Below are 12071 nucleotides of genomic sequence, written 5' to 3' on the forward strand. Positions count from 1 at the left end.
ATATCAGTTTTCCTTTGAATAATTTTGAAATAAGATACAGGCTGACATTTGCTAACTTTATGTCAACCATATAGACAATACTTCGATATATTAATTGAGAGTGCACATTTTTATTTGAAGCTTAAATAAATGTCTTATGATATATTTTTGCTTAAGTACTCAAGTTTTCCACTAGATGACAAACAATCATTGTTCTGTCATGAACCGCAGTTGTCCTCTAGATGGTGTGATACAGTCGCCTGGCCTGGGCATCCGGGGCTTTAGCCCCGAATGTTTTTTCTGTAGCCCCGGACAATTCTCCCTCAATAATATAATACATTAACCGTGCTTTACGTGAACCTCATCATGACACAAGAGAGGACGGCAGCACTGTAATTTCCCGTGTTCAGTGAATGCAACAGAGGCATGACACCAGACCAATCAGAGAGTTGCATGGAAATAAACGTGTGTCATTCAAGCTCGGCTCTGTGTGTGTGTGTGTGGCAATAGCGCATGTGAGAGAGAGAGAGAGGGGGAGAGAGGGAGAGAGGGGGAGAGGGAGAGAGGGGGAGGGAGAGACCGGTGTCAGCATGGACCGTGTTGTTAGCATCTGGTTAGCTAGCTGCGCTAACGGACATAAGCTGGAGGAGAGTCCTCTCCTCTCAGACTGAGAGACTCAGGTGAGCTAAAGGACTTTCTGAGTGTTTAGATAGTTAACTTTAGTCTAAGTTATCTCAGTGGGTCTCAAACGGTTTGGTCACAAATTATTCAAAAGATTATTTCCGCGGCACACCTTCATATGATCATTATAGTTATTAAAAAAAAGAGAATAAAGGAAAAACAGTTATGAAATACTATATGGCAGTAAAACAAGAATAGAGTTTAAAAGGGGAGTGATTAGTAAAATATCCATAAAGAAAAAGTACATCTGTTTACAGTTCTGCTTCATATGGGTGTTGAGAGAGGTATCCATAGATCTCTTCATTTTGCTCTCAAAGTGCACCAGATTGATGCATTTAACTTCAATATTTAAAAAAAAAAATCTTCCCGGGGGAGCATCCCCCCGGACCCCCTAGAGGAGGTGAGCCACCCACTCATAAAAAATACCACTTTACCCCTGCCTATATGCCGTGAGCTGATTATCGAGCCTTCATTGTAACAGTCGCGGGTGTACTGTGTGTGTGCGTGTGGGGAGTGTTGCAGTAAAAAATGCCACTGTAGTGCCGCCGCCACTGTGGGCTAAGACCCGAATGTTTTCAGGTCCAGGCGACGCCCCTGGTTGTGACAATACAACTCTCATGTTTACTGATTTGATTAATCTCAAAATTAGTCTTCTCCAACTAGATTATAATATTCAGATCTTTTATTTAAACCCTTTCCAATAAATAATGAAGGATTTGCTCAATGTTGACTGTTATTCTTGTAGTTTTCATTGGGAACCTAATGTTGGATGTAGGTGGTGTGGCACTTATATTTTTTAATGCTTTGCTCATTGGCGCAGCTGCAGAACCCAGCTGGATGGTCCTAAATATTTTTGTTTTGTCTAAATATTTACAGTTCATTGATAAAGAGGCAATGTTTACTATGGCACGATTGCACCTATCACATTTCCTGCTGAAGTAAGGCTGCCCAGGGGGTCACACAACCCCCCTCTCTGGAATGTTCTCATGTTATTCAGATGGATAATCCCACTGCAGGCAACAGACCTGCCGGAGGCTAAACTGCTATTGCAAACAGAAAGTCTTCTCTCACACAAAGGAACAATTTCAACAGAAAATATCTGAAACAGGGATGACACCTTTTTCTTTATATATATATATATACTTTTATTGCAAAAACTGGACATTTGTAACAGTGTAAAACCATTCAAGTTTGAAATTGTCAGATCATTTGCAGAAACATTGTTTTATAGATAAGTCTTAAATTGGTCACAATTTGGTTTGTTTACCAGTGTAGATGAGTGCATCCAGAGAGGATCAATAACCTTATAATAGCATTTCAGCCTCTTGGTCAAATATAAATATTGTAGAACTTTTGGTTGAAAGCATTGCAAAGGATGTGCGAGAAATTGTGAACATCCTTGGAGTTGACACATAAAAAAGCAGTGTGCTTTACAAACTTTTTGGATCACACCGCACAGCTCTACAAAAGTAAGATTATTGTACAGCTTGTACAAAAAAATATTAAGACTGAGACAATTTTTGTGCTGGCACAATACCAATGCATTTACATTTTATGCAATAATCATGATGATCCTATTGAATGAAGTTTTCAGTGCGTATTGTGTGCTGCCAATGCAAACTAAAATGGGACATAGTGATATGAAATACTCATCACGATAAAAAGGATAGGTGTGCAAAAAGCTTTGCTAACTAAATACAGGATGAAATGTTTAAACACATCTCTTTAGCCGTGTGTTGTGGAATGCTGGCGGCCTGTAATGTGAAGGAATGCTCTAGTGCGAAATAAAACATAGACAAAAAATACAAACACCGTTAAGCTTTACTTTATATGGTTACAATTCATCTCTTATCTTGTCACCCTTTGGCCGGACCATCCTGCCGAGGAAGAGGATTGACTTGGTGCTCTCGTCCTTCACGAGGAAGATGAAAGGGTGGTCTGCGTAGAACAGTTTGGGGTCTTTCAGCTTGTCTGTGCCGAAGATGCTCGTGTCCATTTCGTTTCCATCAGTGTCCCATTCCAGGGCTGAGGCGTGGAACACACTGGACAAGTAGAGGTCCTTCTTCCCAGACATTTTGGAAAAGTCAGCTTTGGATTTGTTTACAGCGTCTGTCAGGCCCAACTCCCCGAGGTGTTTCTATGAAGGGAGCAGGAAGTTAGTGTGTAATTCAAATTGTATAAAACAGCAATTAAATCAGAAGTTAAGAGATGTGGTCATCTTTAGTGTCTTACCTGCAGGTTGTGACTGACTTCCATGCTGACTTTGGGCAGAGACACAGCTACTGCTGTCTGCTTCAGCGCGCCCATCCACTTATCCAGCTGCTTCTGGGTCAGCAGCTTCTCCAGCCTTTCCAGAGATTCCACATGGTGGGGCATAAAGAACACCACAGTGGACTTCTTATGAGCCAGAGGTATGCTCAGGATGGATAACTTATTCGTTTTGTCATCAAGGAAGCCATAGAGACCTGTGGAAATAAATGACATGTATTACACATAATTAGCATTATCTGCTAACAATAACGTTTTGAAAACACCTTACACTTTCTGTTGTAGACTCTTTTATATTGCTAAATTGTTCTTTTTCTGGTCATAAGATGTTTCTGTTTCTTTGAGTTACTTTTATTTGTTCTGTGTACAGACTGAAAGTAAAGTGGCTTGTCACATGGGAATAGCTTGCCCACATTAAAAGTAATTCCACCTTAAACTTGAGCCGTTGTCGCTGCTAGCTCGGGGGCTAACAGAGCACCCTCACTTTAATCAGCAGGTGGAAGAGTTGTAGCATTTGTTCACAGACAATAAACTACACACACTGCACTGCCACATCACTGCTGACTTATTTTAAAATGCCTTTAAGTTGTTTTTGTTTTTATTGTGTTTCTCCTAACTTCAAAAAAGAAATTGACTTAAAGATTGTAAGCGAGGGCAGCTAGCCTGGCTCTGTCCAAATTACAATTTGTATCCACCAACAGCTCTTTTGCTGATTAATCAACACTCTATATATTGTTTGTTTGATCCATACAAAACCTAAATAAAGAAATTACCATTTGTAAAAAAAAAGTTAGTGATTTCCAACACCAACCCAAAAATTGCTGCTCAGACACAGTTGAACATTTAATCCCACTATATAAAGGGCAATTGTTCTTTTAACACTTGCCTGCACACGTCTCTTATAATGGCTATTTGCGAAACGAAAGTGGCTAGCAGCTAAGGGACCAACAGTGTTATAACATAAGCTGGAGGGTGGCCACACACAATTTCACATTTCACTGTATTAGGTTATTTTAAAGCTATAATATTAAGTTTAACCTAAATCTGTTGACATAATACATTTAATTATAGTCAATGTTTCAGTTTCTTCAGTTCAGTGGGCTAAGAAGGTGCTATCAGCAGTAACCCCGCCATCACCACAGAGCAGTGGTGGCCATCAAGTGATGGAGGAATGAGTCCTTGAGCCCTGAAATGAGTCAACATTAAATGCACAACATAAGGTCTGTGGTTAAGTAATTTAGGAGATTTTAACGTTTTGTTCTACAACATAAAATATGTCAGTAAAAAACCCATCAGCTTTTGTGAAGGAAACCAGCGCAATGCCTTTTTCGGCCCACCATCAAAAAGAACAGCACTCACTGGCTACTTAACTAAAGCACTGAGAATCTGGGATTACGACACACACTTAGGGAGAATGACTTCATTAGTTACTAGTCAGGTAGACATTACCCCGCTATATCTTTACATATTAAATAGTTTTTAGCTGCTCTGTATGTTGTATTGAGAACCTTTGAGAATATTTCCCTAAAAGATTTTAATGAATTTTGTTTCTGAATATATACTTGGACTGTCCCAACCTACCGGTGCGGTGCATCATCTGTAATGAAACAGTGTAGCCACGGGATACCACAAATCCACGGTTGTCCACCATTTTATGATGGAATTGCTCGTCCCAATGAGCTGTGAGGAATACAAATCAGTTAGTTTTAAGAGCATTTAAAGGAATTATATTGCACATCTGCAGGTTTAATACTCACGTTTGAAAAACATAGCATTGATGATCATCGCCCCATCAGCCTTCTCCACATCCTTGGTAACTTCGGACAGTTTGCCGTCAGTAGACTTGGACGCCCACTCGTTGATGGAGTTCACGGCGCTCTTCTTATCTCTGAAGTTTATCTTGGAGTGATCACAGTTATAGTGCTTCTGGCTGCTCTTGACAAACTCATCCACAAAGGTGACGGAGCTGGGTCCATAGAGACGGTTGCTGATCTTCCAGGTGACATTGCGGGTTTTTGGGTCACTCACCTCAGACAGGAGCTCAGCCAGACCAGAGTGCAGTTGATCATCTTTGACTTTAGCCGCATTCAGAATGTTTTTCGCCTGAGAGGCAGTGGAGGCTTTGCCCCCAAGAGCAACCAGACCCAGAGAGGAGGCCACCACTACAGGGGAGATCAGGATGTTTTCTACGTCCTTTTCCTTAGCCATTTTTTGGTAGAGACTGAAGGCAAACTTTGCACTGTTGTCAGCCAGGATGGTGGCGTGTTTGCTCAGGACTTTCTTTGGTGAAGCCGAGGTAGCAGCTGAAGCAGAAGTAGCCAGGAGGACCAGGGCCATCAGGCTTTGCACCCACATGTTGGAATGCTAATCAAAGATAAAGAAAGATATAAAGCAAATCTTATTAATGTACTGATTTAAGCGAGCCAAACTCTTATCTTGGCTAATTTGTTCTGTTTTAGTTTCACATATCTTAACTTATTTTTCCAAATTGGAAGCCTTTTTTTTTAGCACCTCATAGGCATTTTTTAAGGATAATAGCAGGGCAAGTTGGGTTAAGCCTTGACATTCAAAAATGTCTCTCCCGAATAAACCTCGAGGCTAGACCTACACCACAGACACGTAGGCAGCTACAGGATGTCAAGAAGAAACAAATGCGGCCAGCTACGAGTTCTTCATGTCTTGGCAACACACACGATTTAAGTTTTCAAAAAAAATCTCTAGAGGAACGAGTCTGGTTGATGCTGATCAGTTTCCCATGACGTGGAAAAAGTGATCACATGCTGACACACACTCAACCAATGCCAGGGTTAGGGTTAGAGATGGGCTTACTTCAATGTGCATTAAAGAGATCAATGGCAAACGGCTACGTTTTAGAGTTTATTGTCTGTATAACTCAATTAACAGCAACTTTTCCAGTTATTTGAAATGATTAGTGTTGGAAGATACATTTTTTTATTGTGCTGCAACTTGAAAACAGAAAGACCAAGGATGAATAGATTCATCAACTGCTGATGATATGATCTGAATAGCATGTTAAGGTAACACTGCATGTGATAATCATACTATGTTTCTTTTAATGAAAATCCATTTGGTTTTTATGTTATTTTCTGCATGTTCTACAGCCACCTCCCTAATTCTCTGAACTCATGTGCATGTATACTTGCAAGCAACATACTTTTACGTTTTGTACATTTTTTAAAACAACTTGCAAGAATCACACAGTTTAGGACTACAATGGAATATTTGACTCCTTATCCCAGATCTGAGTTTGTGGCCTCTTCTCACATGCCTGGGCATTTCCCACAAGTTGAACACTACACTGCATACTTTCCCTCCCCCCCTTACTTCCAGAACTTTTATCTTACCTTATTGGGCTCTTTCAACAGTTCAGCAGGTTGTCCTGAAGCTTCTGCAAAAAGATCCCCTGATCTGCTGTATGTGAGGATAATGTAAATGGCAGTCAAACATAGAATTGTATGAGACAATTGCAGGAATTGCTCTGCCCGGTTCACAGAGCATTAAAATCTCTGCTCAGGAATCTTCCTCCGCCCATAGTGAGGGGCAGTGGGAGAAGAATCTGCAACCCCCAGGTCCTAAAGCCTGAAGTTGTTGAAGCCACCCACCCCTCTGACCTATAATAAAGTTACCCTGTATTACTCACTGATTATGGTTGCACCCAAATATTAGTGTTCTTGTTAGGATCTTAAACACTTTCATTACTGTTTACTCATCCAATTAATAAAGTTGTGTTTGTTATACACAAAGTAAATATGGTAGAACTATCTTTTTTGTATTTGTATTGACATAAAATATAGCTTAATAATAATAGTATATTGGTGTGAAAATTACAATGCATACTTCTATCTTATTGTTTTAGTGACGGCTTCATTTCTGAACTCATGTAATTGCCAAAATACAAACTTGTTGGGTCATGAAGAAAATGTTGACACTTACAATGAGAGTTAAAGGTGGGGTAGGTAATTTTGGAGAAATCAGCTCGAGATCGCTAGAATTTGAAAATACACAGCCGGAAAAAAACTGCCACTTCCTTACAGAGCCCCTCCTCCAACACACACGAACGCGCACATGACCAATGAGGGCACGAGATAAGTTTGTGCACAGATGGAAGGCTGACAGGCAGGTAGGCCATCCAGTCATTTTAGCCGGGCCGGCTAAAATAATTGGTCGTGCTTTTTACAGTATTACGGCTTCCACAGATGACATTTTTTAATGGATTTTTTTGTCAAAGCACTTCAGATATTCATTGCTATCGGGATGTTAAGAGCATTCCATGAAATATAACAAAAAGTGTATCTCGAGCCGGTTTCTCAAACTTACCTACCCCACCTTTAAGGATCTTTGTTGTTGTCAAAGTGCTTTTACAGCCGTTTCCTGCCCTCCCGCCACTCGTAATTGTCCCTCTCCGACTCTGCCACCAGGTCTATACATTTGACCAAGGCCACACTTGAGTACGCACTGCTAAAGTAATGTGTTCGACTGTGGTGTTGATGCATGAGTGAATGGGTCAGAGACCTTGTCTAAAGTTGAAGTGAATCAACTAAACCTTCATATTTAGAAAGGTGAGTCACTTAATATCTTACTGTAATGTTTCAACGCCTGCCAATCAATTATTATGTCTTAGAACAACTATTTCCAGTTAATCTAGTCCAGAAAAATACTTTACTTGACCATAAACTAGGAACTTTTATTAATAAAGAAATTGATAACTATAAACACAATTATTATATCAGTAGCTGGTCAATTATTTCAGATAATATAAGTTGGCAATAATATCAGTACCGTTTTGGCTTTCAAAATTATTGTGAGGTCACGTGTATGATAATAGAGCTCATAAGAAGATGGTCAGTGTGCACGTGCCTCTATCTGTGTATTCAATACATATATCCAGTTTTGAATACAAATGTTTTGATTTCATCCATTATACATCAGTACAGCCTGATAGCTATGTATAGATGTGGGAAGGGATTTGGCAACGGAACGGTTGCATTTTTTCCCATGAATCTTCCTGCTCTTCTTCCTGGTGTTATTAGATGTTATGCTTATCCTCCCCCTGCTTGGGGATATGATGTGTGTGTGTGTGTGTGTGTGTGTGGTGTGTGTGTGTGTGTGTGTGTGTGTGTGTGTGTTGTGATGTGTGTGTGTGTGTGTGTGTGTGTGTGTGTGTGTGTTGTGTGTGTGTGTTGTGTGGTGATGTGTGTGTGTGTGTGTGTGTGTGTGTGTGTGTGTGTGTGTGTGTGTGTGTAGTGTGTGTGTGTGTGTGTGTGTGTGTGTGGTGGTGTGTGTGTGTTTGAAAGAGGATCAGGCAGCAGGAAGTTCCAGAAGAAGCGGATGCATGTCCCCTCTAACACCTGTTAAATCAAGTCTATTTTATTTTTATAGTCCAACATCACAGATTACAAATTTGCTCCAAGGGGGTTTAGCAATCTGTACAGAATATGACACCTGCTGTTCCCAAAAAAGCATATTGAATTGAATTGCATTGAATCATATGTACGAATGTGACAAAACATCATAAAACAAAAACACACTGAAAGCAAAGAAAGAAAGAAAAAGCCAGGACCCAGCTGTCTGAAAAATAGAAGAATATTCTGACCAATTCGGAAGTGGTAACTAAACAAAACACTAGATTATATATTCTGATCATACATTGCTTTGAGCTATACTCTAACCTTTGATTTTGGCACTTTTACTGAAAAGCAATTATGTTTTAATAAAAAAAAGGGTACATTTGATAAAATGACCTAAATAATGATTGTGTAATATGTGTAAACAGGAACATTAAAGTAACCCTTTTGCAATATTAAAGATAGTTAAGTTTAGTACTTATTATTTCCTTGAGTCATGTGTATTTGACAATTACAAAAAAACTAAAATACCCAGATTGCTGTTTTAACTAATTAATTTCACATTATTTCCGTGATCACAAGTGGCGCCCTCTGCTGGATATAACTGATAAATACTGACATTCAGTTTAGAGTGTGAGTTCCCTTTATGACCACTAGAGGTCCACATAGAGCTAACATTAAAACACTATTGTTGCTATTGTGCAACTGAGAGGTTCCTGGTACTGTAACTGCCACCCTTATCATCATACTTTACTCATACTTTTACAAAACAACAAGACATTATTTCACTTCAGTGGTCATTTGAATTAAATCACACATTTATACATCGGAAGCACTTCTGGCATGTATTTGGTAGTGCTAGAATTCCTCTCCTGACATGTTTCCACATGTCCACTGCTGAAGTTTGTCTTTTGACTGCTGCTGCTAAATTGTTTGGGATTAAAGGGATGTGACGTAATTATCCCAGGCCAAGGGTTAATCTCTGCTTGCTGGGCCTGGAATAGATCTGTTAGAAGACGTTACTCGTTGCTCTACATCTTCTCCCTACAGGTGTTGGTAATATGCCTCCTGTGTCATGTTAAGTGAGCTACAAACACAACAAAACAACATCTCAATAGTCTAGTGGCACCAAAAGGAGAGCCGTGTAGATCACTGCATGTTCTTATCCAATTAGGACTTAGAACACTGAGACTTGATGTTGAGAGTATTTTCTGATCACCTAGGCTCATGGAATGTTTTGACTCCATGAAGCCCGTCCAATCCTCCCACTCTTTCACTAATGCAATTCTGCTTGGTAGATTCCAGGAAACGCTAACATTTCCTCGAGATGCCTGGTGAGGTTGAGTACATTGTTCCTCTGTTATCCCCCTTTGATTTCTCCCCGGCATGTCCTGACACTTTGAACTGGTAACATACTTGGTTTAACTCTCTCAAAACACCTCTCACCTGCAGCATGTGAGAAATATCAGGTCAAAAATGTAATAAACAAGGTCAGAGACCGCCAACAGAAAGAGGTGCACATTTTGTCACGTTGTCTCAAACTAGTAGGTCTTATTTGGTTCTTAAAGCTTTGACAGCAAATGAAGCAGCGTTGAAAAGAAATGTGCTGTGAACAATTCACTTTTTAGAGTACTATTGATATGTTTTGCATTTGAAATAAATCAATATTGAATTGATTAACTTTTACAGCTGAATAAAATTATACAAAAATAAATAATAAAGTACACTTTAGAAAGGATGTATTCTATGCATTAAAAGTGATGGTGTCAGTAATAATTAGTAACACATTTATTTATTCTTTATCAATCTTTTAAAAGGCATTAATGGGAACAAATGGCAGATCGGTGAAGCAATGGAGATGTGTATGCATGCTAATATTTTTAAGTCCAGATCCTAAAGTATATTTTGATGCCTAGACTTTGGTACTTTTATCTAAGAAACCATTTTACTTTATAGTTGTAAGTTAACAGAGTATGTCTACACTGTGGTATTTGTACTTTTACTGAAGTACAGGATCTGAGTAGGACTTCCTCATAATCAGAATGATAAATCCTTTATTAAACCTAGAATCTTAATAAAATAGAAATCAAGTTCACATCCAGCGTAAAAAAAACAAAAAACACCACAGCATTTGGTGCAGACAAGACGCAGGCGAAAAGCTTTTAAAATGCGTGTTTTCTGAATGGAGATCGGATCGATCAGGATAAACCAACCTGTAGCTGCTCCATCCAAACTCACAACAACGTCATACAGACATAAATAAAGCAGCGACTGTATTCACCATGACATAGAGAGTCTGTGGTTGTTCTTGTTTAACTTTTGTCCAGTTTCTGAACAGATATGAGGAGCTGTGAGCTCTGTGTGCTAACAGCTAACGGCTGATGTTTCGGGACATGTTGCGCTGTCGGGTGCAGACCAATCACGAAGCGTCATTTCTTGACTGGCAGCAAAAACAACCAATCACAGCAGTGGTTCTCTGGCTGGCTCTGTCCAATCACAAACAAGAAGTGTTCTCCTAAAGGAATATCCTTTACTTATAAATTGAAATGCTGTGGTGTTTTCTGAAATGCTGTGGTGTTTTCTGAAATGCTGTGGCGTTTTCTCAAATGCTGTGGTGTTTTGTGAAATGCTGTGGCGTTTTCTCAAATGCTGTGGCGTTTTCTCAAATGCTGTGGTGTTTTGTGAAATGCTGTGGCGTTTTCTCAAATGCTGTGGCGTTTTCTCAAATGCTGTGGCGTTTTCTCAAATGCTGTGGTGTTTCCTGAAATGCTGTTTTGACTTGCACTTCAGGGCCACCGTACTATTGAGAATCTCTTGTCAGTTTTGAGATTAAAGTCAGAATTATAACTTTAATCTCAGAACTAAAAACAAATCACATTTGTTCAAAACTCTATATTTGTTTCTTATATTGTATGTTGCCCTATAGTAACTTAACATATTAAATCATTTGTCTTGAAGATACAGTAAAAAGCATTTCGTGGCATCAGAAGTGAACCTCCCTCCTCCAGTAGCAGTCCCTCTGCTCAGGTGCGTTCCCCTGGTCACTGATATGATGCACACTGTAAAAAGTGTCCTCCTCTGAGCCCTGTGCTCCGTGTTAAATCTGAATAGATGCAGTATTATTTGCAGTGTGCCGCACAGCTCCACCCACAGAGTGTCAGAGGATTACAGCTCTGTTGCAGTGTGAAACTGAGGTGTGTGCGTGTGTGTGTGTGTGCGCGTGTTTGTGTGTGTGTTTTTTGTGTGTGTCTCTGTCCAAGGACAAACTCTGGGAGAGTTTTGAAGTCCTGCAGCTTCTCGATGTGCGCCGCCGACCTGCCTCATGCGGCCGCAGGAAGTCTCTCTGAAGACCTGCATGCGTCCTTAAAGTCCAACTGTGAGGGAGACATGTTGTCCACCATGGAGATAACTGAGTAACCCAGAGCTCCAACTCTGTCCGGGATAAAAGGCTGTCGTGGAGGTAAAGCAGGCTGCGTGTTGTGCGCACTTTATCGGATTATCTCCATTTAAATTGTAATCTGAGCGGCTGTCACTGTGACCAGTGCTCTGTGCTCACTGGTGTTAAAGCTTTTATTATTTGTTCAATCTGTTGCATGTGTCATTTACAGTGAGGACTATTGGGACGGGTCCCAAACCCTTTTGTGATTTCGTCCCTATTACTTTTTAAAAGTATAATATTGTAAGCATGTTAAAAAAAAAAAACTTGCACCAAGAAATGATAAGTAACAAATGACAAAAGCTTTTAGAAAGGTTTGTTTACACAGTATGAAAACACAA

General features: G+C 39.8%; 2 protein-coding genes across 5 annotated transcripts in view; one reads left to right on the forward strand and one right to left on the reverse strand.

Moving 5' to 3' along the window:
• Positions 1-1794: 1794 nt before the first annotated feature.
• serpinh1a (serpin peptidase inhibitor, clade H (heat shock protein 47), member 1a) lies at positions 1795-6464 on the reverse strand. The gene is made up of 5 exons (XM_034114558.1): positions 6294-6464; positions 4686-5292; positions 4510-4608; positions 2893-3125; positions 1795-2797 (listed from the first exon to the last, which is right to left on the reverse strand). The coding sequence occupies exons 2-5, from the start codon at positions 5281-5283 to the stop codon at positions 2495-2497; spliced, it is 1233 nt and encodes a 410-aa protein (XP_033970449.1). The 5' UTR covers positions 5284-5292; positions 6294-6464; the 3' UTR covers positions 1795-2494.
• A 5030-nt stretch (positions 6465-11494) lies between these two features.
• The window catches only part of gdpd5a (glycerophosphodiester phosphodiesterase domain containing 5a), a 37838-nt gene continuing 37261 nt past the window's right edge, over positions 11495-12071 (forward strand). For all 4 annotated transcript variants that reach the window (XM_034114352.1, XM_034114367.1, XM_034114357.1 and 1 more), the window contains exon 1: positions 11495-11754. The gene's annotated coding sequence lies outside the window, so the exon portion shown is untranslated. The remainder of the gene's footprint in view (positions 11755-12071) is intronic.

The sequence above is a fragment of the Trematomus bernacchii genome, unplaced genomic scaffold, assembly GCF_902827165.1.
Source record: "Trematomus bernacchii unplaced genomic scaffold, fTreBer1.1, whole genome shotgun sequence".
Classification (NCBI taxonomy): domain Eukaryota; kingdom Metazoa; phylum Chordata; class Actinopteri; order Perciformes; family Nototheniidae; genus Trematomus; species Trematomus bernacchii.

Excerpts from the sequence above, each read along its gene's own strand:
- serpinh1a (XM_034114558.1), bottom strand. The coding sequence starts at position 5,283 with ATGTGGGTGCAAAGCCTGATGGCCCTGGTCCTCCTGGCTACTTCTGCT. Across the intron at positions 4,609-4,685 it reads CAATGCTATGTTTTTCAAAC|CTCATTGGGACGAGCAATTC; the intron begins GTGAGTATTAAA and ends TATTCCTCACAG. Across the intron at positions 2,798-2,892 it reads AAGTCAGTCACAACCTGCAG|AAACACCTCGGGGAGTTGGG; the intron begins GTAAGACACTAA and ends CTCCCTTCATAG.